Consider the following 26,467-nt stretch of genomic DNA (forward strand, 5'->3'; position numbering starts at 1 on the left):
CTTGCGTTCCCAACCTTTTATTTAATCCGTCCAAAGCCTCACAAAGAGGAGAGAATATGGTATTTTCAGTTATTAAACCACTCCTAAGCTCCAATTGCACACATGAAAGCAAATTATGTAAACTGAAACGATCAATTACCCTTGTATATACAGCCGTTTCAATAACTTTAGCACACACAGATGGTATAGAGATAGATCGAAAATTGTCTACATTATCCTTTGTTCCTTTTTATGAAGTGGCTTCTCTACTGGGTACTTTAATCTATCAGAAAGGAAAAGCTACAAATGTGGCTAAGTACTGGTCTAACAAATCCAGAAGAGTTCTTTAGTACTCTACTAGATACACAGTCATTTCCACGAGAGTCTTTAATCCTTAGCGATTTAATTATTGACTATTTGTCTAGATCGTAGAGGTGTATTTCAGGTAACAATCTACGAAAGCTATTTTCTAAGACAATTGTATGATTCTCTATAGGTACTAAGATTGTATTTAGGTCACCTGCTATATTCAGAAAGTAATGAAATACAGTACATATATCCGACTTAGCAGTAACTGAAATATTTGTACTGCGCTCTGACTCACCTCCTTCACCCCTGAACATATGATTTCTATTTGCTCTTGAGAATTAACTATTCTATTCACATACCACATACTTTTCGCTTTCCTAATAACGTTTTAAGCACTTTACATTACTGCTTGTTATGGGCAGCTGTAGCTCGATTGTGACTACTTCTAACATTCTGATACAATTCTCACGTTGTTTTACATGACATTCTTATCGCTAAGTCAGCCACCCAAGCTGCAAGTTAGTGCCAGTACTCTGTTTTCTACGTTATAATTGAAAGCAGCTTTCTAAGGGCACGAGAAATGTGTTGATGAAGGCATTATATTTATCGTTTAGGACAGTGGTTTCGAAACTTTTTTGTAGCGGGACCCACTATTTTTCTGGTAACATTTTCCCTAACCACTATGTACATATGTATACTCTACCACTACAGTCACTACGCACTATTTAATAGTAATATAAAAATTATATATAATATGAAAAAAGCTTTGCTGAGTAATAATTTTGAAAATGATAAAGGGAACATTATTAAAGAAAAGAAACAAAATTTTGGCCCATAAGAATTTATTTAATGCAAATTAAATGGTAAAATTAATGAGATTTGTGGTACTGTTTAGTCTTGGTGTTAACGACACTTTATGAATCTGGACTGAGGCCTGGTATTTTTAGTCGCAAATCGTTTTCACGTAGAGTTTGTTCCTATATTTGCTTTTAATAAAAACCAAGCTAGAAAAAGCACGTTCACATAAGTAAGTACTTATGAATCCCATTAGTTCCTTCAGAGCTATGTCTGGAAGCACCCAATACTCTCCCTTTAATTTTATCCAAAATGGGATTATGCTTAATTCTTGAAATAAAGTTTTCAAAGAAGAATCACACGACAGATGCCGACAGTTTTAACTTTTTAGGGTTGTCCCCTTACAATGGAGTTCATCAGCAATTCTCGGAAAGTAATACCTGTAACAAGAAATTAATGTTAAGTAACACTCTCGAATAAGCAGACGACTATCAGTGGTATTAATGTGGAACTGTCAGATTCTTTTGAGTTCGCTATGTGGTGACGGCGTAACTATCATTTTGAAAATGGAGGTGCTTGAATTTAGTTGTTACTTTCTGTATTGGATGAAAAGCAATACCATGAAAATTATAAACATGTTTAATAAGGAATACTTCAAATCTAAATGATTATTAGTAAAATTATTTCAGAATAAGTACTTGACACTAGAGGCCAGTGCTTCAAGATGTTCCTTCATGGCAGCTACTGTTTCCTCGTTAACTCTGATTCCATATGATTCTAAGAAATCATTGAGGAGTGGGAATGCATCAAAAGAGCTCTCTTTCACTTTACTAGACCATCTTCCCAGTTTTTTAATAGATGCTTCCATTTTATCTTGAACATAGAAGTTGTAAACACCCTTTCCTTGCAGCGATAAATTGAGGCTATTAAGAGCACTGAATATGTCACTAAAATATGAAAGAAAAATTAGCCAGTTTTCGCCATTTAACATGTCCAAGAAATTGCTCACACATTCTGCATCACTTTCGTGCTCCAACAGGAAGAGTCTCAGCTCATTTCGAAGCTCAAATAATCCTGGATAGCACTTTCTCTCTTGACAACCAGCGTACTTCACAGTGCAGGAGAAGTGTTTTGTGCTCACTGCCCACCTCATCAAACAATATGGCAAACAATCTGGAATTTTTAGGTCTAGATTTAACGAAATTCACGATTTGCACTACGTCATTAATGATTTTCTGTAGGCTTTCAGACAGACCTTTATATACACTGGCCTTTCGCTCCAGGTTACAGTGAGTCCAATGAACAGAAGCGGCAACAGCCCTAACTTTGGAAATCAAACCTGGCTAAACGTCAGACATAGTATGGGCATCACCAGTAGTCAGTTCAACACATTTTGTCCACTCTACTTCATTTTCTACCATAAAGCCATGAAACATTTGCAAAAGAGCATTTCTTCTTCTATACTCCCGTCAAATTCAAACCTAAGAAAAGCTATATCTGTGCTTTCATCAAGCAGAATTGAAAAGTAGTGACTTTACTTGAAACGGTGATAGTGGACTGTTTTACAGACTCTGACATTTCATAGATCTTTCTCTTTACCATTGTTTTTGATAGAGGTATTTCGTCAGTTAGTCTTGTGTGCTTTTCGCTAAATAAAGCATCAGATATTACTTTGGCCGCTGGTAAAATAATATCCTCTCCTACGGTGTGAGCTTCTCCATTTTGGTTATCAGTAATGACAGTCGATATGCCGCGATTGTAGTTTGCTTATTTTTTTCCCCAGAAGTCGATTTTGTCATCACTGATTATGACTTTGGAGAAAATCAATTGACTTACTCACGTATTCTGTATGTTTCTTTGATAAATGTCTTTTCAGTTTTCAAGATTCATACTCTCGTTAGCAAGTACGTCAAAGAACACAACACACTGAGGAAACGGCTCTTGATCTGAGCCAGAAAACACAAACCCATGTTTCAAATAATCGTTATTGTATTTACGGAAGCAAAATTTGGCCTTCTGCTGGAGGGAGCTCCGTTCTCTAATTTCACTAACACAGTCATCTTTGGGTGTATTACATGATGCACTGGTACCAGATGTGGAAGCTTCGTTGTAATTATATGAAGTCTGTTTTTTACGGCACCATCCTGTTTTAATAGAAACGTCGATAGTGAAATAATACGAAACGAGCAGCCACAATAAACACGCATGCACGCACTATAACAACATACAAACTAAGCGCGTATTCACAGTCATGAGCCACATTGTCGCAAGTCGAAGGGAAACCCGTGTTGCATTATCACAATTGTCAATGAGGTCAACACCTGCGCAGTTCTCGTTTCGCCCAGAGCACGTTATTAAGCCAAAATAGTTTCTTGCTTAGAATGATTTTGTGTATAACTGTTCAGGTTGTAAAACTTTTCTCTTGAAATAAGATTTCATATTTTCAGTCGCTATGATATTTTACTTAGATGTTTCAAAAATCGTCCGTCGACTCACCTGAATAGGTCTTGCGACCCATTAGAGGGTAGCGACCCACACTTTGGGAAGCACTTGTCTAGGTTATCAGCACAATAAACATCTTGCCAATATTGTTCCTTAATAAGGTTTAAAAAGGTCTCTACTGCAACGGGGTTAGCTTTTATAAATACACACCTGGAAATGGAAAAAAGAACACATTGACACCGGTATGTCAGACCCACCATACTTGCTCCGGACACTGCGAGAGGGCTGCACAAGCAATGATCACACGCACGGCACAGCGGACACACCAGGAACCGCGGTGTTGGCCGTCGAATGGCGCTAGCTGCGCAGCATTTGTGCACCGCCGCCGTCAGTGTCAGCCAGTTTGCCGTGGCATACGGAGCTCCATCGCAGTCTTTAACACTGGTAGCATGCCGCGACAGCGTGGACGTGAACCGTATGTGCAGTTGACGGACTTTGAGCGAGGGCGTATAGTGGGCATGCGGGAGGCCGGGTGGACGTACCGCCGAATTGCTCAACACGTGGGGCGTGAGGTCTCCACAGTACATCGATGTTGTCGCCAGTGGTCGGCAGAAGGTGCACGTGCCCGTCGACCTGGGACCGGACCGCAGCGACGCGAAGACCGTAGGATTCTACGCAGTGCCGTAGGGGACCGCACCGCCACTTCCCAGCAAATTAGGGACACTGTTGCTCCTGGGGTATCGGCGAGGACCATTCGCAACCGTCTCCATGAAGCTGGGCTACGGTCCCGCACACCGTTAGGCCGTCTTCCGCTCACGCCCCAACATCGTGCAGCCCGCCTCCAGTGGTGTCGCGACAGGCGTGAATGGAGGGCCGAATGGAGACGTATCGTCTGCAGCGATGAGAGTCGCTTCTGCCTTGTTGCCAATGATGGTCGTATGCGTGTTTGGCGCCGTGCAGGTGAGCGCCACAATCAGGACTGCATACGACCGAGGCACACAGGGCCAACACCCCTGCATCATGGTGTGGGGAGCGATCTCCTACACTGGCCGTACACCTCTGGTGATCGTCGAGGGGACACTGAATAGTGCACGGTACATCCAAACCGTCATCGAACCCATCGTTCTACCATTCCTAGACCGGCAATGGAACTTGCTGTTCCAATAGGACAATGCACGTCCGCATGTATCCCGTGCCACCTAACGTGATCTAGAAGGTGTAAGTCAACTACCCTGGCCAGCAAGATCTCCGGATCTGTCCCCCATTGAGCATGTTTGGGACTGGATGAAGCGTCGTCTCACGCGGTCTGCACGTCCAGCACGAACGCTGGTCCATCTGAGGCGCCAGGTGGAAATGGCATGGCAAGCCGTTCCACAGGACTACATCCAGCACCTCTACAATCGTCTCCATGGGAGAATAGCAGCCTGCATTGCTGCGAAAGGTGGATATACACTGTACTAGTGCCGACATTGTGCATGCTCTGTTGCCTGTGTCTATGTGCCTGTGGTTCTGTCAGTGTGATCATGTGATGTATCTGACCCCAGAAATGTGTCAATAAAGTTTCCCCTTCCTGGGACAATGAATTCACGGTGTTCGTATTTCAATTTCCAGGAGTGTAGTTTACAATAGTATATATGTGACTGAGCATAAAATTTGTGCATCATGGTGTTAAACACAATCAACCTGTTTGCTAACAGAATGCCCCTCTAGCAAAGAAGAATGAAGAAAAATTTTGTCAATCGTTGTGCAACAGTTGCCCTGCACTCTCGCTGGAAAAATACAGTTAGCATCAGGTGATATGTATTAAGGAGAAGAATGGGCATCCTGTTCCTTGCACACTCACTTACAGAATTAACACTATAGTCACCACATATCCCACCAAGATGTCAGTTTTAAGTAATATTACGTGTAATTTCTATATATTAGCTTCTTAAGACGTAAATCATGAAGATTATGCACACATAAGTATGATTCTGATAGGGGGTATGCATAAAGTAACAGAACAACCAATAAATGGAGACCGTTCAGCAGCATTTCTGGGACAAATCCGCAGTCGTCATTCCCAGTGGTAACAGAGATAGATACCAAACTTTGCAATGTAGATTGAGTCAGTGTCAATCGGTAACACAATAGGTACTACATTGTATCCTTAACGAGATCTCATAAATACCCGTGTCGCGCTAGCCGAGAGCTTGATACATCACAGAATAAAGTATGACTATGTTAGAGAAATATGTCTGAGTGAAGTGCAAATTCTGGAGTACGGGTAGGTTCTGAAGAGCACACTTGGAGGACTATAACTCTCTTTCTATACTTCATACAAACTGAAGAAGGTGCTTTATGATAAATGTTAGCACTTCAACGAAAGTGAAGAAGTGGAACGTATGGATTTGAGGACCGCAAATACTATCATTAACATCTTGAAGAACAGAAAAATCCGACTGGATAGTGGAATATGAACGCAGTTTGAAGAAAATTCATGTGCAATTTGTCATTCCAGCATAATCATTGCAGACCTTCTCTCCACGTTAAAGTTGCTGTGAATCGGGACTCTATACTCAAGGCTCTGCATCAACGGCTCTTACTAAAAGCACTAGAGAACAGTTTTCACTTCTTAGTTTAAACATTTTTGAATCGTTTAGAATTTCATCCCAGTGTTTCAGATAATCTTAATAACTGATTGCTACAAGGAAGTATTAAGTGTCCATTTGGTAGAGATAAAGAAATCCCTTGCTGGTCTTCACGTCCACTGTGGTTTGGGCAGGATCTAAATATCGGCGTGACGTTTACTACGCGCCTTGTGGTGCTCTTATTTGACATAAACTATCTCTGGTAAACGTCTTTAAAAAACGAAGGCGTGCAGGAAAGTAATGCCTCCGAAGTCTTTATGTGAATATTCATAAAGCTTTTGAAATAAAACAAAAGCTATTAGCACTCTATATCTGTATTCTTCATGTCTACATATCTGCAGCTCTCAGCATCTAGAAGCTTTCGAATTGTAGCATGTAACATTTGTGAGTGTAATGTAATTATGTTTGTGCGTGAGAAACAGCGTTCTGTAATCCAATTTCGAATTCGAATAGTTGGTCTACACATGAAGCACCGTCTCCTTCAGCATGAAAATGCCAGACGACCCACAACTGCTGCGACATTTGCAACAATCCGACGCCTTGGATTCACTGTCATCGATAATTCCTCGAACAGTCCCGACTTGGCCCCACTAGACTGTTTTCAAAACTTAAAGGCCACCTTCCACGACTTCACTTTGAAGTGGAGCAAGCATAAGTGAGGTTGGGTCTCCGTCATCTAGCATTCTATAGTGACGGTACCAACAAACTTGAAACTCGCTGCGAGAGATGTGTTCATCGCCCGTTGACTGTGTTGAGAAATAAGTATGTATACGTGAAGAATAAGGAAGTAGAATGTTAACGATGTTTGCTTTATTTAAAAGGTTTTAAGTGTTTTCATACAAAAAATTTTGGAGGCATTACTTCTCACCAGGCCGTTGTATATTTCCCATTTGTACCACAAAATTGATGATTAACGACGTAAATTCGCGCGAAACGATTTCCAAAATTTCTCCTTCTAACTGTTACGAGAAAGTATCGAATTTCAATTCGTGTTTTTCTTAATATTAGTGGTATGCATACCTCGAAACAAGACATCTTACGGGAAAACAATGTAAACGTTTGTTATCCGTGTTTCATAGGTTGAGTAACCGTCAGTGCTGGCGCGGGTAACTGGAAACAGAATGGCTTTGAAACGCATGCTACGGGAAAGGTAATAAAATTTACAGTTACAAGCGGTACTCTCGTTGCTGTTGCGTTATCGGGAAGCTGAGAGCCTGCTGCTGCAACCTACGCTCGCCTTTCTGGCTTCCCGTCGCTCACTAGCAAAAGCATCAGTACGATATTCAGACTAAGGAAAGTGAGAAATACAGCAAGAACCACTATTTATGACTTAGACAGAATTTCTAGTTTGTGTGATGAATTTCTCTGGCTCTAAATGCTGAAAAATTTAAGCTAATGCAGATAAGTGGTAAAAACTATCCCTTAATGTTCGAATACAGCATTAGTAGTTTGCTGCTTGACACAGTCACGAGGGTGAAATATGTGGGTGTAGCACTGTAAAATGATATAAAATGAAACGAGAACGTAAGGACTGTAACAGGGAAGGTGAATGGTCGACTTCGGTTTATTGGAAGAATTTTAGGAAAGTGTGATTCATCTATAAAGGGGAACTCATACAGGACGCTAGTGCGACCCATTTTTGAATACTGTTGGAGTGTTTGGGATCTGCATCTGATCAGGTTAAAGGAAGAAATCGAAGCAGTTCAGAGGTGATCTGTTAGATGTGTTCCCGGTAGGTTCGATCAACAAACGAGTATTACGGAGATGTTTCGGGATCTCAAATGAGAACCCGAGGAGTGAAGGCTATGTTCTTCCCCAGCAACACTACTGAAGAAAATTTAGAGAACCGACATTTGAAGCTGACTGCAAACGACTTTACTGCTGGAAACGTACATTTCGCGCATGGGCCACGAAGATAAGAGAAACTGGTCCTCGTAGGAGCGATGTACACAGACCTTTTCCCTCTCTCTATTTGCAATAGGAATAGGAAAGGAAACAACTTGTTGTGGCACAAGGTGCCACTTTTCATTCGTTGGCTTGCGGAGTGTGTGTGTAGGTGTAGATATAGATAAATGCGTAGTACATGGTCACGTCGTTACATACCTAGTGAGTCCCTGAAATATACTCTGCTGCCTTTAATGCTGTAATATCTGTAAGAATAGAAAATAACGAAGTTTTACTTATTGTACGTACACGGTATAGTAGGAAGAGTACGTGACTAAATTTGTTGGTGATCTGGGGGTGCACAGGGTGTGAAATTTAGTACACCATCCTATCACCTCCTGCAGCAGCCACGTTTCTTCTCCATGTGGGAGAGGTGGAGTGACCTTGACTGTCAGTTCTAACTACATCAGTTCTGAGTCAGATATCATGAATGGTAGTGGCTGACAAGTGATGGCGTGATGTCTCTCAGCAACTCAAGACCAGATGTTTTCAGTGGGTGATGTATCTTGTGAAGGAACTGTACAGACTGACACTCGAACAACCTCCGCATCCAGACGGATCGGGACGTCACGGACAACACGTGGTCTTGCGCTATCTTGTTGAAAGATAGGACACAGACACCAGCTTTAACACATCAGAAATGTGGCCTCTGACATCGAAACTACTGGCTATGGGAACCATAGTTGACATTATTTGTGACAAATTACCGCTGCTCTTTCTGAGAGGCCAACGGAATTGAACAAAGCATGAAAATAAAAATGTTTTTGATTTTGTGGAAACATCAGAAACGTAACTCAATAATTTCTTCCTTGTCCAAATATAAATATAGTGTTGTGCACAAACTTTCATTTTCTTGCGTGGAATACACATTGACCTGTATCCTTGTAATGAAATCCACCAATCTCCTCAAAAGTAAATGTTTGCGAAAGAAAATATTTTTAATTTCTTGTCCGTTGTTGTACTGATACTAACACATACTAAATTTATCAGTATAACGAGTCAACTATAACTTACCGTTACTGCATCATTTTGTGTGATTAGATGGGCAGCTCCGGTGGTAGATGGAGTTCGAAAAAAGAACAGTGGTCGATTGCGTGTATTCAGCAGCCTGCATCTTGATGAGGTGTAGTCGCTCCCCTGTGCTCGCTAGTTGCGTCCCTGAACTTGTGCGTGTAGGCATCCCGCTGCATATATATTAATAGACCACGAGAAAACAATGTGCCTTCCAGGGTGCTGGACAGGCTAGCTGACGCTTTCGGGGATTTATGTCGTTCCTGGTTCAGGCGTGTAGGGCTAGAACTTGAAGTGCATCAGACATGTTGGTCATCGAGATACGGCTGTATATCCGCGAATTAGTGAGTGAAGACGCTGGCAGAAACTCCTTCATTAATTATTGAGTATGTAGGTCTCCATGTTGGCTTTGTGACACTGTTACGTGAAATAAACGAAGCTGCCTTAAGTTGCTTCATGGGCATGGCTTACCCACGAGCGATCAGCTCGGACAAGGAGATGTTACAGCGATATCCCAGGGGTGGATGTGGTAAAATCACTATCCAATTTTAACATAGACGAATATATTTTTTCCTAAATATAAATATGAGACCACCACCCCTTCGATTCACAAACTGTAAATTATTACTCATAGGACAGGCAAAAGGGAAATACTAATGGTGATGTGCTAGTCTGCCGACACATCTGCACTGACGAGCCAAAACATTATGACCAACGCCAATTTCGAAACTGAATGTCGCCTGGTGGCGTTGCGAACCCGTGTAGCGTTATGGAAAGTGTGTCAGTGAAATAAAATGAGGTGACAAAAGTCATGTGATACTTCCTAATATCTTGTCGGACCTCCTTTTCCCGAGTGTAGCACAGCAGCTCGAAGTGGTACGGACTCAACCAGTCGATGGAAGCCCACTGAAAAGTTACGTTACTGAGCCATGCTGCCTCTATAGCCGTAAGTAATTGCGAAAGTGTTGCCGGGGCAAGATTTTGTGCACGAACAGATCTCTCGACTGTGTCATATAAATGTTCGATGGGATTCATGTCGCGCGTTCTGGGTGGCCAAATCATTTGCTTGCATTGTTCAGAATCTTCTTCAAACCGGTGACATGCCACATTGTCATTCTCAAAAATTCCATCGTTGTTTAGGAACATGAGGTCCATCAATAGCTGCAAATGATCTCCAAGTATCCGAACGCAGTCGATTCCTACTAAACACAGCCCACGTCATTGTTGAGCCACCACCAGCTTGCACAGTGCCTTGTTGACAACTTGAGTCCCGGTCTTCGTGGAGACTGCGCCACATTCGAACCCCACCAACAGCTCTTACCAACTGTAGTCTGGATGCATCTCACCAGGCCATTATTTTCCAGTCGTATGTAGTACAACCGAAATGATCACGACACCAGGAGAGGTGATGTCGTGCTGTTAGCACAGGCACTCGCGTCGCTCGTCTGCTGCCACAGCCCTGTAACGCCATATTTCTCCGCACTGTCCCAAAAAATACGTTCGTCATACGTCCCACATAAATTTCTGCAGTTATTTCAAGTACTGCTGCTTATCTGTTAGCACTGACATTTTTATGCTAACGCGGCCTTTATTGATCGTTAAATGAGTTTTCCGTGGTGAGAGGTAATGCCTGAAGTTTTTTATTCTGGGCACACTCTTGATCCTATGGATATGGGAATACTGAATTCCCTAACGACTTCCGAAACAGAATTCTCCAGGCGTATAGCTCCAACTACCATTCTACGTTAACAGTCTGTTAATTGCCATCGTGAGGCCATAATCAGATTGGAAACTTTTCACAGTTGTATAGTTTATGTATGTGATACTACCAGCATCTGTATAAGTACATACCGCTACCCAACGTCTTTTGCGACCTAAGTGTAGAGACGAATGAGGCATCATTCCAGAGGCAATATGGGCCAGAGATGGGAAAATCCACTGTACAGGTGCTGACAGATTGAGTACGGGAGTCCTTTATTTTCAAGAAAAGAAAAAGGATTTTTTTTTTAATGCGTGAGCTATGGATGGCAATGCATCTTCACAAAGCCGTGCACGGATCCTGCGTTGGCGTCAGATTTTTCCAGTATGTGCCGCTATCCCACGGCTTGTTCACGTGCTCGACGAACAAACAACCTTTCTGCTGACGGGGTGACGCTTAGGGAAGCGTTGCTTGCCTAGGCAGAGCTCCTACAGCAGCCAATCAGAAAGGTCCAGGAGATCACGTGTGAGCTCCCACCGCGCCGAGCTGCGCGAACTCTCTTTTACTGACAGGCCCCCGACGAGAAGAGACACATTGGTCGGTTGCCTCCGTGCACTTTTCGAGCCCCGGTTCAATCTGTTTGCGCCTTAGGGCCGCTAAACTCACATAATGTACCCCGCCTAGGTCAATCAGTTAATGTTTTCTCAATAAACGGGAGGCAGTTTGCCGACCGGAGTTGAAAAATTAACACTTGTTCTTTTTTAGACCCCACTTCCACCTCATCCACATCCTGACATGCACACCAATATATAAGCAAATTTGACAAAGGGCTAATTATTGTGGCGTGGCACCTGAGGGCAAGCATCTCGGAAACGGCGGAGCTGATCAGCTGTTCGCGTGCTACTATTGGGAGCATCTATGGAAGTGGCCTTGACTGCGGCAGGATACCTGCCGCGCTGTAGCTAAACGGCGACTGGCGAAAATTCGTAGTTGTAGAATAATGTCAAGGGTCTCTGAGAATTCACTGGACTGAGGTTAATTTTTTGTACCTCTTCTAGGGCAGAAGACGTCTTAGTGTCCAGAGGATAGCAGGGTATGGTAATTAGTTTCGGTAACATATCAGTTTCTCACGACTAACGTTTTGCTTCCGTAGGGATTACACAAGCAAAGTTTCCAGCACGGAAGTATTACAAGAATGATAAGTTATGTCACTGTGTGTGGGCGTGATGTTTCATCGATAGTTTTCGACTTTTGAGGTGAGTGGCGTGATTTAGCACTAAGATACGTAACTTTACTGCAGCAGCTTCCTGTAGTGATATTTTATCGTCGGTTATATTTTTCAAATGGTGAGGAGAGATATCAAAACCCGGAATTGTTAAGTCAGCCTTCTCTAGCGAATAACGTATACGTAGTACAAAAGGACGTGGAGGTGGTTGTTGAAATGAGAATTATTTATATTGATTATGTGATAACTAACGTCTTTAATTTCATGTGATTGTCCTTTTAAAGATAATCCTAAGAATTTTATTTTGCAGACTTTAGCTGACACTGTGTGGTGCTAGTTGGAGTTAAGCTGATACTAGCATTGATTTATGTTTCTCGTTTAGTTGTAGGAGTTAGGAACATAACAGAATATAATCAGATTGCTACAGGGCTGATAGTGGTATGGAAAGGCTGACCATTTTTGCTATCACAGGTCAAGGCAATGCTGGTGACACTTATTCACACTGGTTTATGAATGTCAGTGATAGGAATTGAACCATGTCCTGTGATATATTTTTCCCTTAATTATACAACGAGACAGCACACCGCATTGCACCGAGACTGCACTGACGACAGCAGCGGACGTTTGCCACAGCACTCAACATCTTCCAAAGTAAGTGTATAAAATGACTCGAAGAGAGTGCTAACGACACGGATTTGGGCTTTGCTCGTCATTTTGGGACAAATGAAAATGACGAAACTTAGGGAGGTAATGAATTTGCTTTGCTCTCAAAATGTAAAATTTTTTCCACATCATCTAAAACCATTCATTTCCTATTTTTTAACTTCTCAATAGCTTTTTTTCCAGTTTATTCATGGTTTCGTCAACTGTGAGAGCACTAGTCTCCATGTCTATTTGTCGTTTTTTTTGTTCTATTTGTGCACGCCCTCCCGCCCCCACCGCTGCCCCAGTTTTTCAGTCAAACAAGAGCACGCTAACGATAGTATTATCAGAGCACTTGATGTGCCCAAGAACTATCTTGAGGGCATTGTTAAGCTCCTGCGCTAACCTCTAAAATTTTTCAGTGGTTCTGAACATGTTGAAAACTGCAGGATTTGGGATCAAACAATTTCATTAGCCCACTACTAAACTTTCTACTTCTAGACTTTCTGCAACAACTTCTCACCAAAATTGTATAACTCAAAACTGAGGACTAAATTTAGATAATAAAACGTTGGGATCCATCCACGAACACAGATTATAGCGCACACGGCTTGGGAAGAAGGAGGGAACAGATGGTGTGAGGGTGCAGGGTGATGTGACAGTCTGATATATTGTTTATCGCCTGCGTTTCAAAATCATAACCTGACAGAGATTAAATTAAATCTTCTACTGAATCATTTAAGCAGAGAGTGTACTGCTGCAATTAATTGCTATGTGATGGGTCGGTGTTTTGTGTGTGATTTTCACACACTGATAGGTAATTACTTCATTACAGAAACTTAAATTTTAGTGATAAACCCGCTGTAAAATACCGCAGTTAAAGGATGGTTGAAATTTGTCAGTTTGGTTTCTGTCTGGTTAAAGCATACTGCAAATTGAAATGGTCACGGATCAAGGTGCCTTTCATTTTTATCGACAAAGTATCAGCAGTAGTTATAGTCTAATCACTGCGAATAGATGGCACTTATTTCCTTCTCCATTCATTATTATAGATTGAAAGAGCGTTTTGATAATGAACGGCAAATGCTAAATATTACTGTCAACGGTTTGTGTTACTTTTTACATTTTATGGAGAAAGTTGTGTCTCCTGTTATGTTTGAAAAGACTGAAACAGAACTGCGTACACTTACTTCCAATTTCTTCATTATTTTAGCATTCGTTCTTTCGGTCATTACACATAGTTCTTTTGCAGAGTCCAATTTCTTGACATGAATCTCAATCTGTATTACTCAAAACTTCCAATTTCTCTGTGGACGTTCGCATTTGGCAATCAGTTATGGATTTGGTTTTTCATTTGTGTTTCTGTGGTTTGGTAATTGCAGTGCTAATGAAGGCATTCTTAAGATAAATTGGTTTTTAGAACTGAAAGCTTTATCCGCTCACAGTCATCGTTGTATAACCACTGATGATACGAACATAGTGACCACATCTGGCGAACGAAGTTTCTACTTTGCACTACGCTTAGAACAGAAAGCTTACCGATAACTATGACTATGATAGATACTTGGGAGGAGGACCACGTCTGTTTATGAAGTCGGTTAACTCTGCGACGGTCTGCGCCATAGAAGCGCGCACATCACTACAGGGTAAAAATTCATTCTGGAAACCACCCTCTATGCTGCGGATAAGCCTTTTCTCCGGAACATCTCCTTTTCCGTAAATGCTAATTTCCGTAAGGTATGCAGGAAAACGTCTTTGATGTTTACAGGGTAGGAGAGAATACCAGCACATGTAACGTTGTGAGGCGATGGATCGTGAGTGATATGCAGATCGCTCCGTCTGTAAACGATTTACTCGTGAAAGGCAAAATCTCCTTGTCTGAGTCTCGCTCTAGCATACAGTTTTAATCTACAAGGAAGTGTCACATGAGGGCTCACTTCGTTGAAGAGTGTAAATTTATTTTGAAGTCAAAGAGTTTTTTGCTACGGTAATATGGGTCTCTGCTAGCCAAGGCTGCCACTATGACAGGGGGTGGCAGTGCCGGAAAATGGTAATCTGAATGGTCTCAGACGCAATAGGTACCATGTCGTTAATTCATGGATCTTTCAGGCATGATTCCTTGGCATATGTAAGATCACGATGATACATATAGGTCTTCACGTAATAGCCAATCCGCAATCTGTCCAAGTTTCGCTGATGCATTTCCATTAAGGAAACGTTAATTAATTGTATTATTCGGATCAGATATATCCTGTTATTTTTGTATATTGACTGTAGTGAACATATCCAGTTAGAACCTTCCACCTGCCTCATTCAGACAGGTGCCACGTGAAAGTGATATTAGGCGGAACCACGGTAACTACGGTTGATTTATTTGTGTATATCAACAGGCAAATAGCCCCCGGATACTCATCTTTGCCTCTTAGTCCTTTAAAGAAACCCTCGCCAATTTCACCTCAACCGATCGAGGGAAACTATGAAAATCGTAAACGCGGGCACCGTGTCAGTTTACATGATCAAGGAGACACATATAATTTAAAGAATGCTCCACACGATATAAAGACTCATCTCACCTGCAGTATTAGTCTTGAACAAGTTTGCCACTTGTTAAGGTGTATGCAAACATTATGATATATAGACTGATGAGCTAAAACGAGATGACAAATGTCCATCTTGAAACTAAATGTCCTGCTTTCTAAAACAAGCTACCGGTGGCAAATATGGTAACAGACGAAAATTCCGGTGCAGGCACAAGTGTTTCAGACGATACCGTTCAGTGCACATTACTCATCATGGGACCCAACGTCAAACGGCCATACATATTCCCATGTTGACCCAACGACATCGTCAGTTACAAATGCAGTGGACTTCGGAACATTGAGATTCAACTGTAAATCAATTGCAAAGTGTCGCCTAGTCGGTTTCATATTGTACCAGGGCGAAACTTGCTAGAAACATGCACCGCGCCACGATCGCATGTTGCTGAGGGCATATTCCGCTATGGGGACATTCACCTGAGCTTCTACGGGACCTGTGGCAGTAACGGAGGCACCAGGATAGGCGTGGATTACATGGACATTATTGTGGGCCACCTGCATCCATTCACGCTTCATCTAGCGTCCCTCGATGACAATATCTTCAAGGAGGATAACTTTCCACGTCAAAAGACCAGAATCATGCCGCACTGATGTGAGGAGCATGAGAGTAAATTCATATTTATGGCTTCGTTACCAAATTCGCCTGATTTGCACCCGATGGACATAGAGGGTAGGACAAAAATAGGGAAATGTGTGCTAGAACATAAATACAGATGCTTTCCAATAATGCATGTTTCCCAGTTGTATTTGAACACTAGCAGCACCAGTGAGATATCCTTAGCACGATGAAAGTTTCAGTCGTGGTCAGAACTGCATACTGTGCAATTTTGAGTGCGGACAAAGTGTTTGGTGTTTCAAAAAGCACTACATGTAAGGTATATACAGCACACAGGAGAAGTGGGAAGACATCGTTCGCAAGATGGGCACTAAAATGTGTGGTGAGCGACGGACGGCCTTTGAAGAGGAGTGTGAGGACAAATAAGAGGATGAAAGCTGCAAAATTTACTGCAGGACTGAATGCCGCACTCGTGAAACCCATCAGCAGCAAACCAACATGAAGCTGCGAATTACTGGGTGAGCTCTAATTACAAAACCATTCATCAGTGATGGAAATTCGCGCAACAGGGAAAAGTGGCACCGAAGCCATAAAAAATGGACTGTGGAGCAATGGAAGAATATGATTTTGTCGGACTAGTCTTGTTTCACACTGTTTCCAACTACTGACCGCGTTTTATATCCCAACAGTGAATCGTGGTGCTGGTTCGTTGAAAATTTAGGCAGACATATTGTGATATTCCATGGGGCCGATGGGTACCACGTAATGCTGCATTACTGCAATGGATAATGTGACCATTTTGGTTGATCAGGTCCATCCCATGGTACAATGTTTGTTGCCTAGTGGTGATGCTGTGGTCGAAGGCGAAGGGGCCCCTGTTCACACGGTTCGTCTTATCCAGGACTGGTTAGCGAGTGCGAGGCTGAATTGTTGCATCTACCCTCGCCATCACAGTCACCAGATCTCAATATCACTAAGTCGTTGTGGTCTAATTTGGAGAGACGCGTGCGTAATCGCTATCCAGCACCATCATCGTTACATCTACATCTATATGATTACTCTACAATTCACAATTGAGTGCCTAGCAGAGGGTTCATCGAACCAACGAAAAGCTATTTCTCTACCGTTCGACTCTTCAACAGCGCCCAGGAAAAACCAACACTAATGTCTTTCTGTGCCAGCTGTGATTTCTCTTATTTTACTATGGTGAGTATGGCTCCCTATGTAGGTGGCGCCAACAAAATATTTTTACACTCCGAAAACAAAGTTGGTGACTGAAATTTCATGAGAAGGTCCTGCCGCAACTAAAATTGCCTTTGCTTTAATGACTGTTATCCGAATTCATGTCATATCTGTGGCACTCTCTCCCCTGTTTTTAGATCATACAAAACGAGCTGCACATCTTTGAAGTTTTTCTTTGTCCCTCGTCAGTCCTATCTCTTACAGATCCCACACGGCACAGCAGCACTCCAGAAGACGGCGGACAAGCACAAGCACAGTCCAGGCTGTATCTTTAGTAGACTTGTTGCATTTTTTAAGTGTTCTGCCCAAAAATCACAGTCTTTGGTTTGCTTTCCCCACAAAATTATTCACGTGATCGTTCCAGTTTAAGTTATTCGTAACTGTAATCCATAAATCTTTAGTTTAGTTTACAGGCTTCCGGTTTGTATGTTGTATCCTGGAACCCAAAATTTAGCTTATTCCTTTTAGTATTAATGTGGATGGCTTCACACTTTTCATTATTTAGAGCCAATTACCACTTTTAGAACAATCTAAGTGGGCTGTTCAGATTCCCTCTTAAATCGATTACGTAGATCAGAAACAGCAGAGGGCCTTCCTTAGGGAACGCCAGCCATCACTTCTGATTTAGTCGATGACTCTCCGTCAGTTACTATGAACTTTGACCATCCTGTCAGGAAGCCAGGAATCCAGTCCAGCTTATCTCATAGAATTAGCAGCTTTCACTCAGTTAAAACGAGGCAGAAATTTAGTCTGCATTTGTATCGCACTTCCTTGATTTTTGTGGAGAAAGGTGTGCAGTATACTGCTGCGTCTATTTTCAAAAAACTACCACAAGAATTAAAAAATCCACAGGCTTTCAAATCGAAACTGAAGCGTTTCCTCATGGGTCACTGCTCCTATTCTGTCGAGGAGTTCCTTGAAAGAATCAGCTTTTTCTAGTGTTATATTGGTGACTGCGTTTACATAAACTTTTGGCTTGCTTTTTGGGTTCATAAACATTTTATTTTTTCTGTTATTAATGTTATGTTGTAATTTCATGTACTGACACGTTCTATGACCTTGGAGATTTGCTCCTCAGTTTGGTCCTACTGATATAGACGTGTGAAATAAAAAATAAATGAAAGTGAGGCGAGACTCCGTAAGCATGCAGTTTGACTAGAAGTCGATTGTGAGTCGCTTGTGAAGGCTTCAAAAGCTTTCTGGAAATCTAAAAATATCGAATCAATTTGACTTCCCTTGTCGATAGCTCTTATTGCTTGGTGAGAATAAAGAGCTAGTAGAGTTTCTCAAGAACGATATTTTCTCAATCCATGTTGGCTGTTTGCCAATAAACCGTTCTTTTCGAGGTAACCCATCATATTCGAACACAGTATATGATCCAATATCCTACTGCAAATAGACGTTAGTGATATGGTTCTGTAATTCAGCGTATTACTCCCATATCCATTCTTTGGTATCGGTATTACCTGGATATGCAATCATTTTGCAGGATTATTGGTGTAAGATTCCCTTGGAAACCACACAGAACCTGCATTTATCCATTCTGAGAAGATTGTCAGATGTTTGGAATGACAACGTGTTTCCTACACAGTATTAGGCATGGTAGTGTGTTGTGGTTTCAGTGTTTCCGTAGTTTTGTCTACCCCTGCATGTGGGACGCTACTGGGCGCCACAAATCTGTGGCCCGTAATCTACAGGAAATATGTGATCTTTTCGTATACAACTGGTGCTATTGGTATATACCTTGGGAGATGTACAAAGGATTTACAAATTCCTGCCACTGAGAATAGCTGCTTTGTTGCGTTACAATGGTGAATCAACTCACTGTTAAGGAGGTGCGCAAAATTTTTTGACCTATCAGTGTCTAACCTTATATATTACCAAGCAAACAATACACTGAGTCGAGACTATGCTGGTGGCCAGATGATTTGCTTATTTTAAACTTGATAGCCTTACTTACATTATCGCGAACTGAGTTTCCCTTAACCGTTTAAACCAAGTGACGGAATCCTTGAGTTGAAAATGACATGGGCAGTTTCCTTGCCCATCCATCTCCTTTGTCAGCTTAATGATATCGTCGTCAATGTAATGTTAAGGTTTAATAAAGGGAAAAAACTCTTTCCTCGGCTTGGATTTCTGACTATTAGCGCATTGTTTAGCTTCACTGATAGTGGTTTAATAGCTCGATACCGAGGTCACAAAAATTTAATTAGTGAAATAAGTGGCAGAAATGTGTGTTTTTTAATGTAATAATGTTTCACAAAATACCCTTAGTGGCCAACAAAACTTGAACCCTAATCTTTCATTGTTCCTCCCTTCTCAGAGTACGGTGCCCACGCGAATACCGTCGGTGATTAAATGACTCAATGTTTCTGTGGCTTTGTATCGGATTTTGAATGGAAACAGAGTGCATATGAAAGACAAAGTGAACAAGAGAAGTACAGAACTGATGTAGCGTATACTTACCTTCATTATCCTAACTGATACATCATTGTACACATTTTAGTCTTTATTTGTGAGTGATTTAGTAACTGATCAGGCTGATTTTACATTAAGATAGTTGGTGAAGTGGTTGTGGCAGTTACCTGTTAATTTAACTTCAGAATTGTTGATCCAGTAACATAGGTTTTACATCATCACTATACTATTTGAGCCATAATTTTGTGACAGTTTTATGTTTTTCTGCTTGGTGTAATGCGTTTCTATTTTTAGACTGGCTGATGTCGTCCTTACGCTCTTTATTGTTTAGTTGTAGAAAATTCTGTATATATTTTGTGACTTTATTTCATATTATGACATAAACACTTCACCTTCGAGACTATATTTTACTTTCACAATTTATCCAAACATGTCGTTTCTTGGCATTATATTCGTGCAAGCAATATTTCAATGGGAAAGAGCTGATGAAGAATCTGATAAAAGTTTACGGAAAGGCATTGTAACTGTCATTCATTGAGTCTGAAGTATAGAATTCTTGACAGTTGTGCATTTAAAGAAGCAGAAGTCAGCACTGATGCTGGAGACATTTTATAACCGCGAAATCTTACTTTTCCATGGATTCTTGCAGTATTGTGCTTATGCATCATAGGTGTATGGTACATTGATCACTATAGTACAGTGTGCCCCTCGACAAGAGAAAAACGTAGTATCAAATCATGTGTGGTTGTTCCCCTGCACTATAACTAGTATGCTTTCTCCATGGCACCTGGAACGCTCAATTTAATGTAGTAATATATTTCTCCCTGTAAACATATTCAAAATGTTAATACGGAAGTCGACAGCGGACTGCCTTCCATACTGATCATACTTTATGCACTAAATGTGGAGAGAAATAAATTATATAGTCTGTTGTGGCAGATATATGATGTGCCATAAATAAAATGGAGTCCTTCAAAAGTAAGCGATCTTGCACAACACTCAAATGTTTGCTTACTTCTGTGATCTCAAATATTGTTATATTTAAGTGAAACTTTGTATTTGATTAAAATGATCACCCCTATAGGCAGAAAGCTATTCCTATTATCATCATGGCTCATAGATATAGAATAAGGTAATGAACTCTACCTACATGTAGCATGAAAGTAAATGTAAATGAAATGGCAGACCAACATTGTTCTCTCTCTGTGCCTGAAAAAGACACTCGACTGGAAAAGAAAAGAGTGATACCGTCACAAAACTACTGTAAGGTTATTTACATTGAACTCAAGGTACACTGCACACAAAATTAATTATTGATTGAAAGTTACTGTGAAATGAACTAGCCGAATAACTACAAACTTCAACTGCGTATTTGTGTGCCACAAATTGGTTTGCCACGTATAAAAAAAATATATGGACAATAATCTGTCCTCTCTAGACCAGAACAAGCATCTGCCACAAGTTATTCTGTTCTAGAAGAGTTGAATGAATTTTTCCACTTTGTGACGCAAATACGTGTTTGATCGCATCCGTTTATTGCAACTTGTTAGAGACTTTCTCACTATCACTACAATTATATAGTTATTGCGGGCAACTGCTATTACAAGTACATGATGTTACCTTTATTAAACTTTCCCTATTGCTCAAAGAAACCCACTGGATTGGAAGTTTCATGCTATATATATATTCTTGTGCTGTCTCATTTGTCGCCCATAATGCCGGTCTTCGCTTTCCTTATACTGGTACACACATTCTGCACATCCTTTACCTCATTCGTAAATGACTTCCGCAATTTTTCGTATTGACAATCCACTGGTCCCTGATCTTTGTCTCTGTATCAGGTAACCTTCTGATAGCGCGCAGATTATCTGGAATGTGTGGTAAGTTTGGTGGCTGGCACTACTGCCTAGGTACATAACGCTCTGACCGTTGGTGGCATAAATATTAAAAAGTCTGACTTTTACGAATTAAGTAACTTCATAGAAAAAGGTCACTGGATGGTCGATGTTTATTCCTTTCACATGCGTAGTAACTGTGCAGTCAAAATACTCCCTGAAATCCTGTAAATCAGAGGCACAAATGGTAAGAACGGACAAAATCCGACTAAAGTCGACTACATTTGCTCATAAGCACCCCGAAGGTAGTGCATTATTTATTCTCATGCAACATTTTCTTCCATTTATACAACAACATGTGCACAAACATTGCGTAAAATTAACATTAAGGCGAAAGTGGTAATTTTGACAAGGCGTTACGCTAGACTACTCTTGTGACACCACCGTTTTGTATATAAAAAGTATTACTCAACAGTTTACTTCATATAACACTGAAGCTGTTAATGGGATACGTGTTTCAAAAGTATTTTGATAGTCAGTGATAAAATTCTCTAACTAGTCGAGTATTAATTGTATCTATTTCTAGATGAAAGTCTCAGTATGGTTATTTGTGACTGTGTGTGTGTGTGTGTGTGTGTGTGTGTGTGTGTATGTGTGTGCGCATGTGTGAGTGTCTTTGTGTCTATTAATGGGTACTTTAGTGTGTGTGTGAGAGAGAGAGAGAGAGAGAGAGAGAGAGAGAGAGAGAGAGAGAAAGATAGACGCAGAGAGACAGACAGATAGAGAGGCAGAGAGAAAGATAGATAGACAGACAGAGAAAGAGAGTGAGAGAGAGAGAGAGAGAGAGAGAGAGATGAACGATGGGAAGGGAGACGAAAGTAAATAGAGAAAAAGTAAAGTAGAAAGAAAGCGTCTAAACTCTCTCGACAGCAACTGAATCCATGCATATGTCAGGTAGAGTTTCAGGGCCGCAGTGAAAAAGGCGTTTAATAGAAGGGGATAAAAAATAACTTTTGCATGTTACCCAGATTGATATTGTAATGCAGATGCTAACTAATAACGTTAAAAATACTGCTACACCCTGCAAGAAAGCGATGGTAACTTCATAAAAAAGATTGTATAGGTCTGATCCTGATGTGTCCTGGCCTCCGGTTTTTTTGCGCTCTGGCTGTACCGGCGCTGTGGAACCCAGTCCGGCTTCCTCCGTCGTCACATCACATATTTCCTTTTGCTGAGACATATTTTCAGTTTCGGTTGGTTGTGTAAAGCTAAATTCTGGCTGCGGTCCTCCGAGTTCTTGGCCACATCCAAGACTGCTCCTGGATATCAGAAAAGTGAAGTGGTTAATGCTGTATTGGAAAAATCTACACTCGCTTTACACATTTTCTTAGTAATATGTACGCGACAGTAACATAAAATCGGGAAACTCATATAACTGTCAGATGAAACAACAAAGAAACACTAACAAGTTTCGAATAAGTACGGGAAGAGAGATATGTTCCCTGGAAAGAAGGAAGAGATGTGCCACATTTTATAACTTTATTAACTTAAGGCGAAAATTTAAGTACGTAATTATTATTTGACTCTGACTGCGAAAGAAGACACCAACTTCTGCATAAGACAACTGGTTTAAAAATAACTACTGAGTTTTATATTTAGTAATTTTTTCGAAAGTACTTATCGAATTTCGAGGAATACAACGTGGTGGAATTTATGTATTTGAGATCTGCTACGTTAGCAGCAGACATTATTAGACTTAGGTTAAAAAATAGTGTTTATAATGATATGAACTTTATGATTATAGCTATGACGTGCCGTTTAGTGATGAATTTCTTACAACTAATCTAGATGAAAACTAAATTGCGATATCCTGAGCGTTTCTTTAAATAATATGTCTGTTTACATGGATAACCTCCGCAGCAGATGTTAAATGAATTCTTATTGGTTTTTCAGTCTTTATAAACAAAATACTGTTTTTAACCTAAAACAGCCAAAAATGTAAAAACCAGTGAATCCATATTTACAGAATGATCAATATAGTCGGAACGCATCTCGAGTAATATTCTATTTTACTAACTGCATTAAGGTTCAGACAGAGAAACCAGTAATAACTGGTTTATTTAAATACTTAAGGAGAACTGCTTAGTTAAATCACCCTGCACAATATTAGTGATAATAAGTACTTACAAGATGGCTCCAGAAATGATGAGACTGAGTTATGTTTTAGTAGGCACGTGCCTATTTCAAAGACAATTGGGTAATCTCTACACAGTCATGCAGCACGCTGTTGTTGTTGTTGTTGTTGTCTTCAGTCCTGAGACTGGTTTGATGCAGCTCTCCATGCTACTCTATCCTGTGCAAGCTGCTTCATCTCCCAGTACCTACTGCAACCTACATCCTTCTGAATCTGCTTAGTGTACTCATCTCTTGGTCTCCCTCTACGATTTTTACCCTCCACGCTGCCCTCCAATGCTAAATTTGTGATCCCTTGATGCCTCAAAACATGTCCTACCAACCGATCCCTTCTTCTAGTCAAGTTGTGCCACAAACTTCTCTTCTCCCCAATCCTATTCAATACCTCCTCATTAGTTACGTGCTCTATCCACCTTATCTTCAGTATTCTTCTGTAGCACCACATTTCGAAAGCTTCTATTCTCTTCTTGTCCAAACTAGTTATCGTCCATGTTTCACTTCCATACATAGCTACATTCCAAACAAATACTTTCAGAAACGACTTCCTGATACATAAATCGATATTCGATGTTAACAAATTTCTCTTCTTCAGAAACGCTTTCCTTGCCATTGCCAGTCTACATTTTATATCCTCTCTACTTCGACCATCATCAGTTATTTTACTTCCTAAATAGCAAAACTCCTTTACTACTTTAAGTGTCTCATTTCCTAATCTAATTCCCTCAGCATCACCCGATTTAATTTGACTACATTCCATTATTCTCGTTTTGCTTTTGTTAATGTTCATCTTATATCCTCCTTTCAAGACACTGTCCATTCCATTCAACTGCTCTTCCAAGTCCTTTGCCGTCTCTGACAGAATTACAATGTCATCGGCGAACCTCAAAGTTTTTATTTCGTCTCCATGAATTTTAATACCTACTCCAAATTTTTCTTTTGTTTCCTTTACTGCTTGCTCAATATACAGATTGAATAACATCGGGGAGAGGCTACAACCCTGTCTCACTCCTTTCCCAACCACTGCTTCCCTTTCATGCCCCTCGACTCTTACGACTGCCATCTGGTTTCTGTACAAATTATAAATAGCCTTTCGCTCCCTGTATTTTACCCCTGCCACCTTTAGAATTTGAAAAAGAGTATTCCAGTCAACATTGTCAAAAGCTTTCTCTAAGTCTACAAATGCTAGAAACGTAGGTTTACCTTTTCTTAATCTTTCTTCTAAGATAAGTCGTAAGGTCAGTATTGCCTCACGTGTTCCAACATTTCGACGGAATCCAAACTGATCCTCCCCGAGGTCTGCATCTACCAGTTTTTCCATTCGTCTGTAAAGAATTCGCGTTAGTATTTTGCAGCACGCTAGCAGTCGGTAAAATCTTCCCTCGGGCGAACCTCCCAGTAGCCTACATGTGGTCGCACTGAACTGAACTGCGAGCACTTCATCCGGAATTTCACTATTACCTGTGCAACGGGCTACGGGAACAAGTGGAAACATAATAAAGTATTAAAATTTTTCTACTACTTACTCTGTTTGATGACCAGCAAATTCATACTGCGTAACAGGAGGAGTGGAATAGTCTGCGACAGAATCAGGAGTGGAATAGCCACCATGTGCGAGAGAATCAGGATGAGTGGTTAAGTCACCATCTGCGACACCTTGCCCATGCATCGCATGAAATACTGAAACAAAACAGACTATATAAGTGTTCATATTAAATTCCGACTTTCTGTGCACGTTCGTACTGTTATGATTTCTAGACAAATTTACAGAAATTCAAGACCTCCTAGCAACGCTTGATCAAGAATTAAGAGTCGTTTGTGTCGTTGCTGCTAAGTAGCTGACATTCCACTCTTCACGTACAAAACTTTTCAAGTCAGTCACACAGCTATATCAATAGTTAGTAGAAGAAAAGTGAGTCGGATCTCAATACAAGCTATAAATACTTAACTTTCTCGGCCTTTGTAAGTCTCATTAAAATCCTTGTGGCTGTACCACCACCTCATATCACAAAATGCTTAAATACTAAAGTACTGAGAGAAACACAGGTTTAGACCACGATAGTATTTCATGTATTATAGCACAGTCATGTGCCAGGAAGGATTCCAATGAGAGCAGCAGAAGTTGTCGTTCACATATATTTGTTGTTAACGCTTATTTGAAGAATTATGTTCAAAACTCTTACAATAATAAATGCTGTTTCTGTCTCCAAAGTTTCCACTACTCACTAATATTTTCGTTCGATGAACTGCACGCCGTATAACCTACCGACATACAAGTCACTGCAACAGTTAATTTGGAATACCTATCACTGTTCTTATTTTTATATTTATGAAAATCAGTCTTACTAAAAGGAGAAATGAAATGGTCACTGGCAGTTGTCAATCCACTACAATTTCTATTAAGAAATTCTATAGTCTTCTATAGTCAACAGTTAAAGACAAGTACCCAATCAATAAGGCAGTTAAAGGTGAGATGAACCTTGCTGAGATAGCTCACGGTCCTACCAAATTTTATAGACCTTCTTTGTGCAGATATGATCAATCACACTTTTTGCGAGAAAACAAGCGTTTCATTTCACATCTACATACTTGCCTTTCCTTCGCAATTGAAAAAGCGTTTCTCAGAATATTAGTCCTGGTAAATGCAAAGAGTACTGAAGATGATGGGCTACGTGAGACGACATGTGACTAACATTAGTAAATACCCTTCAGTTTTAGTGCACTAAACTGCGACCATCTTTCCAAAAGGTGTTACATAAATCAGAACACAGACGAACTCCATTCCCTCTCTATTTACAGCCAGTTTGAAATATATTTAAATATATGAACTTATGTCACTATATGAAACACTTCATGCAGCCATGATTATCAAGTTGAGAGGCAGTGAAAATTTAGTCTTACCTAACAGAAGTAGAATGATAGTGCAGCACTCCATGTCTCTAACTCTAACCAG

The 26,467-nt window shown here is 40.7% G+C and overlaps 1 protein-coding gene across 1 annotated transcript; it reads right to left on the bottom strand.

Moving 5' to 3' along the window:
* Positions 1–1,768: 1,768 nt before the first annotated feature.
* LOC126298137 (uncharacterized) lies at positions 1,769–26,452 on the bottom strand. Its single transcript, XM_049989453.1, has 4 exons — positions 26,416–26,452; positions 25,041–25,194; positions 22,386–22,643; positions 1,769–2,030 (listed from the first exon to the last, which is right to left on the bottom strand). The coding sequence occupies exons 1-4, from the start codon at positions 26,447–26,449 to the stop codon at positions 1,769–1,771; spliced, it is 708 nt and encodes a 235-aa protein (XP_049845410.1). The 5' UTR covers positions 26,450–26,452.
* Between the last annotated feature and the right edge of the window lie 15 nt (positions 26,453–26,467).

The sequence above is a fragment of the Schistocerca gregaria genome, chromosome X, assembly GCF_023897955.1.
Source record: "Schistocerca gregaria isolate iqSchGreg1 chromosome X, iqSchGreg1.2, whole genome shotgun sequence".
Classification (NCBI taxonomy): Eukaryota; Metazoa; Arthropoda; class Insecta; order Orthoptera; family Acrididae; genus Schistocerca; species Schistocerca gregaria.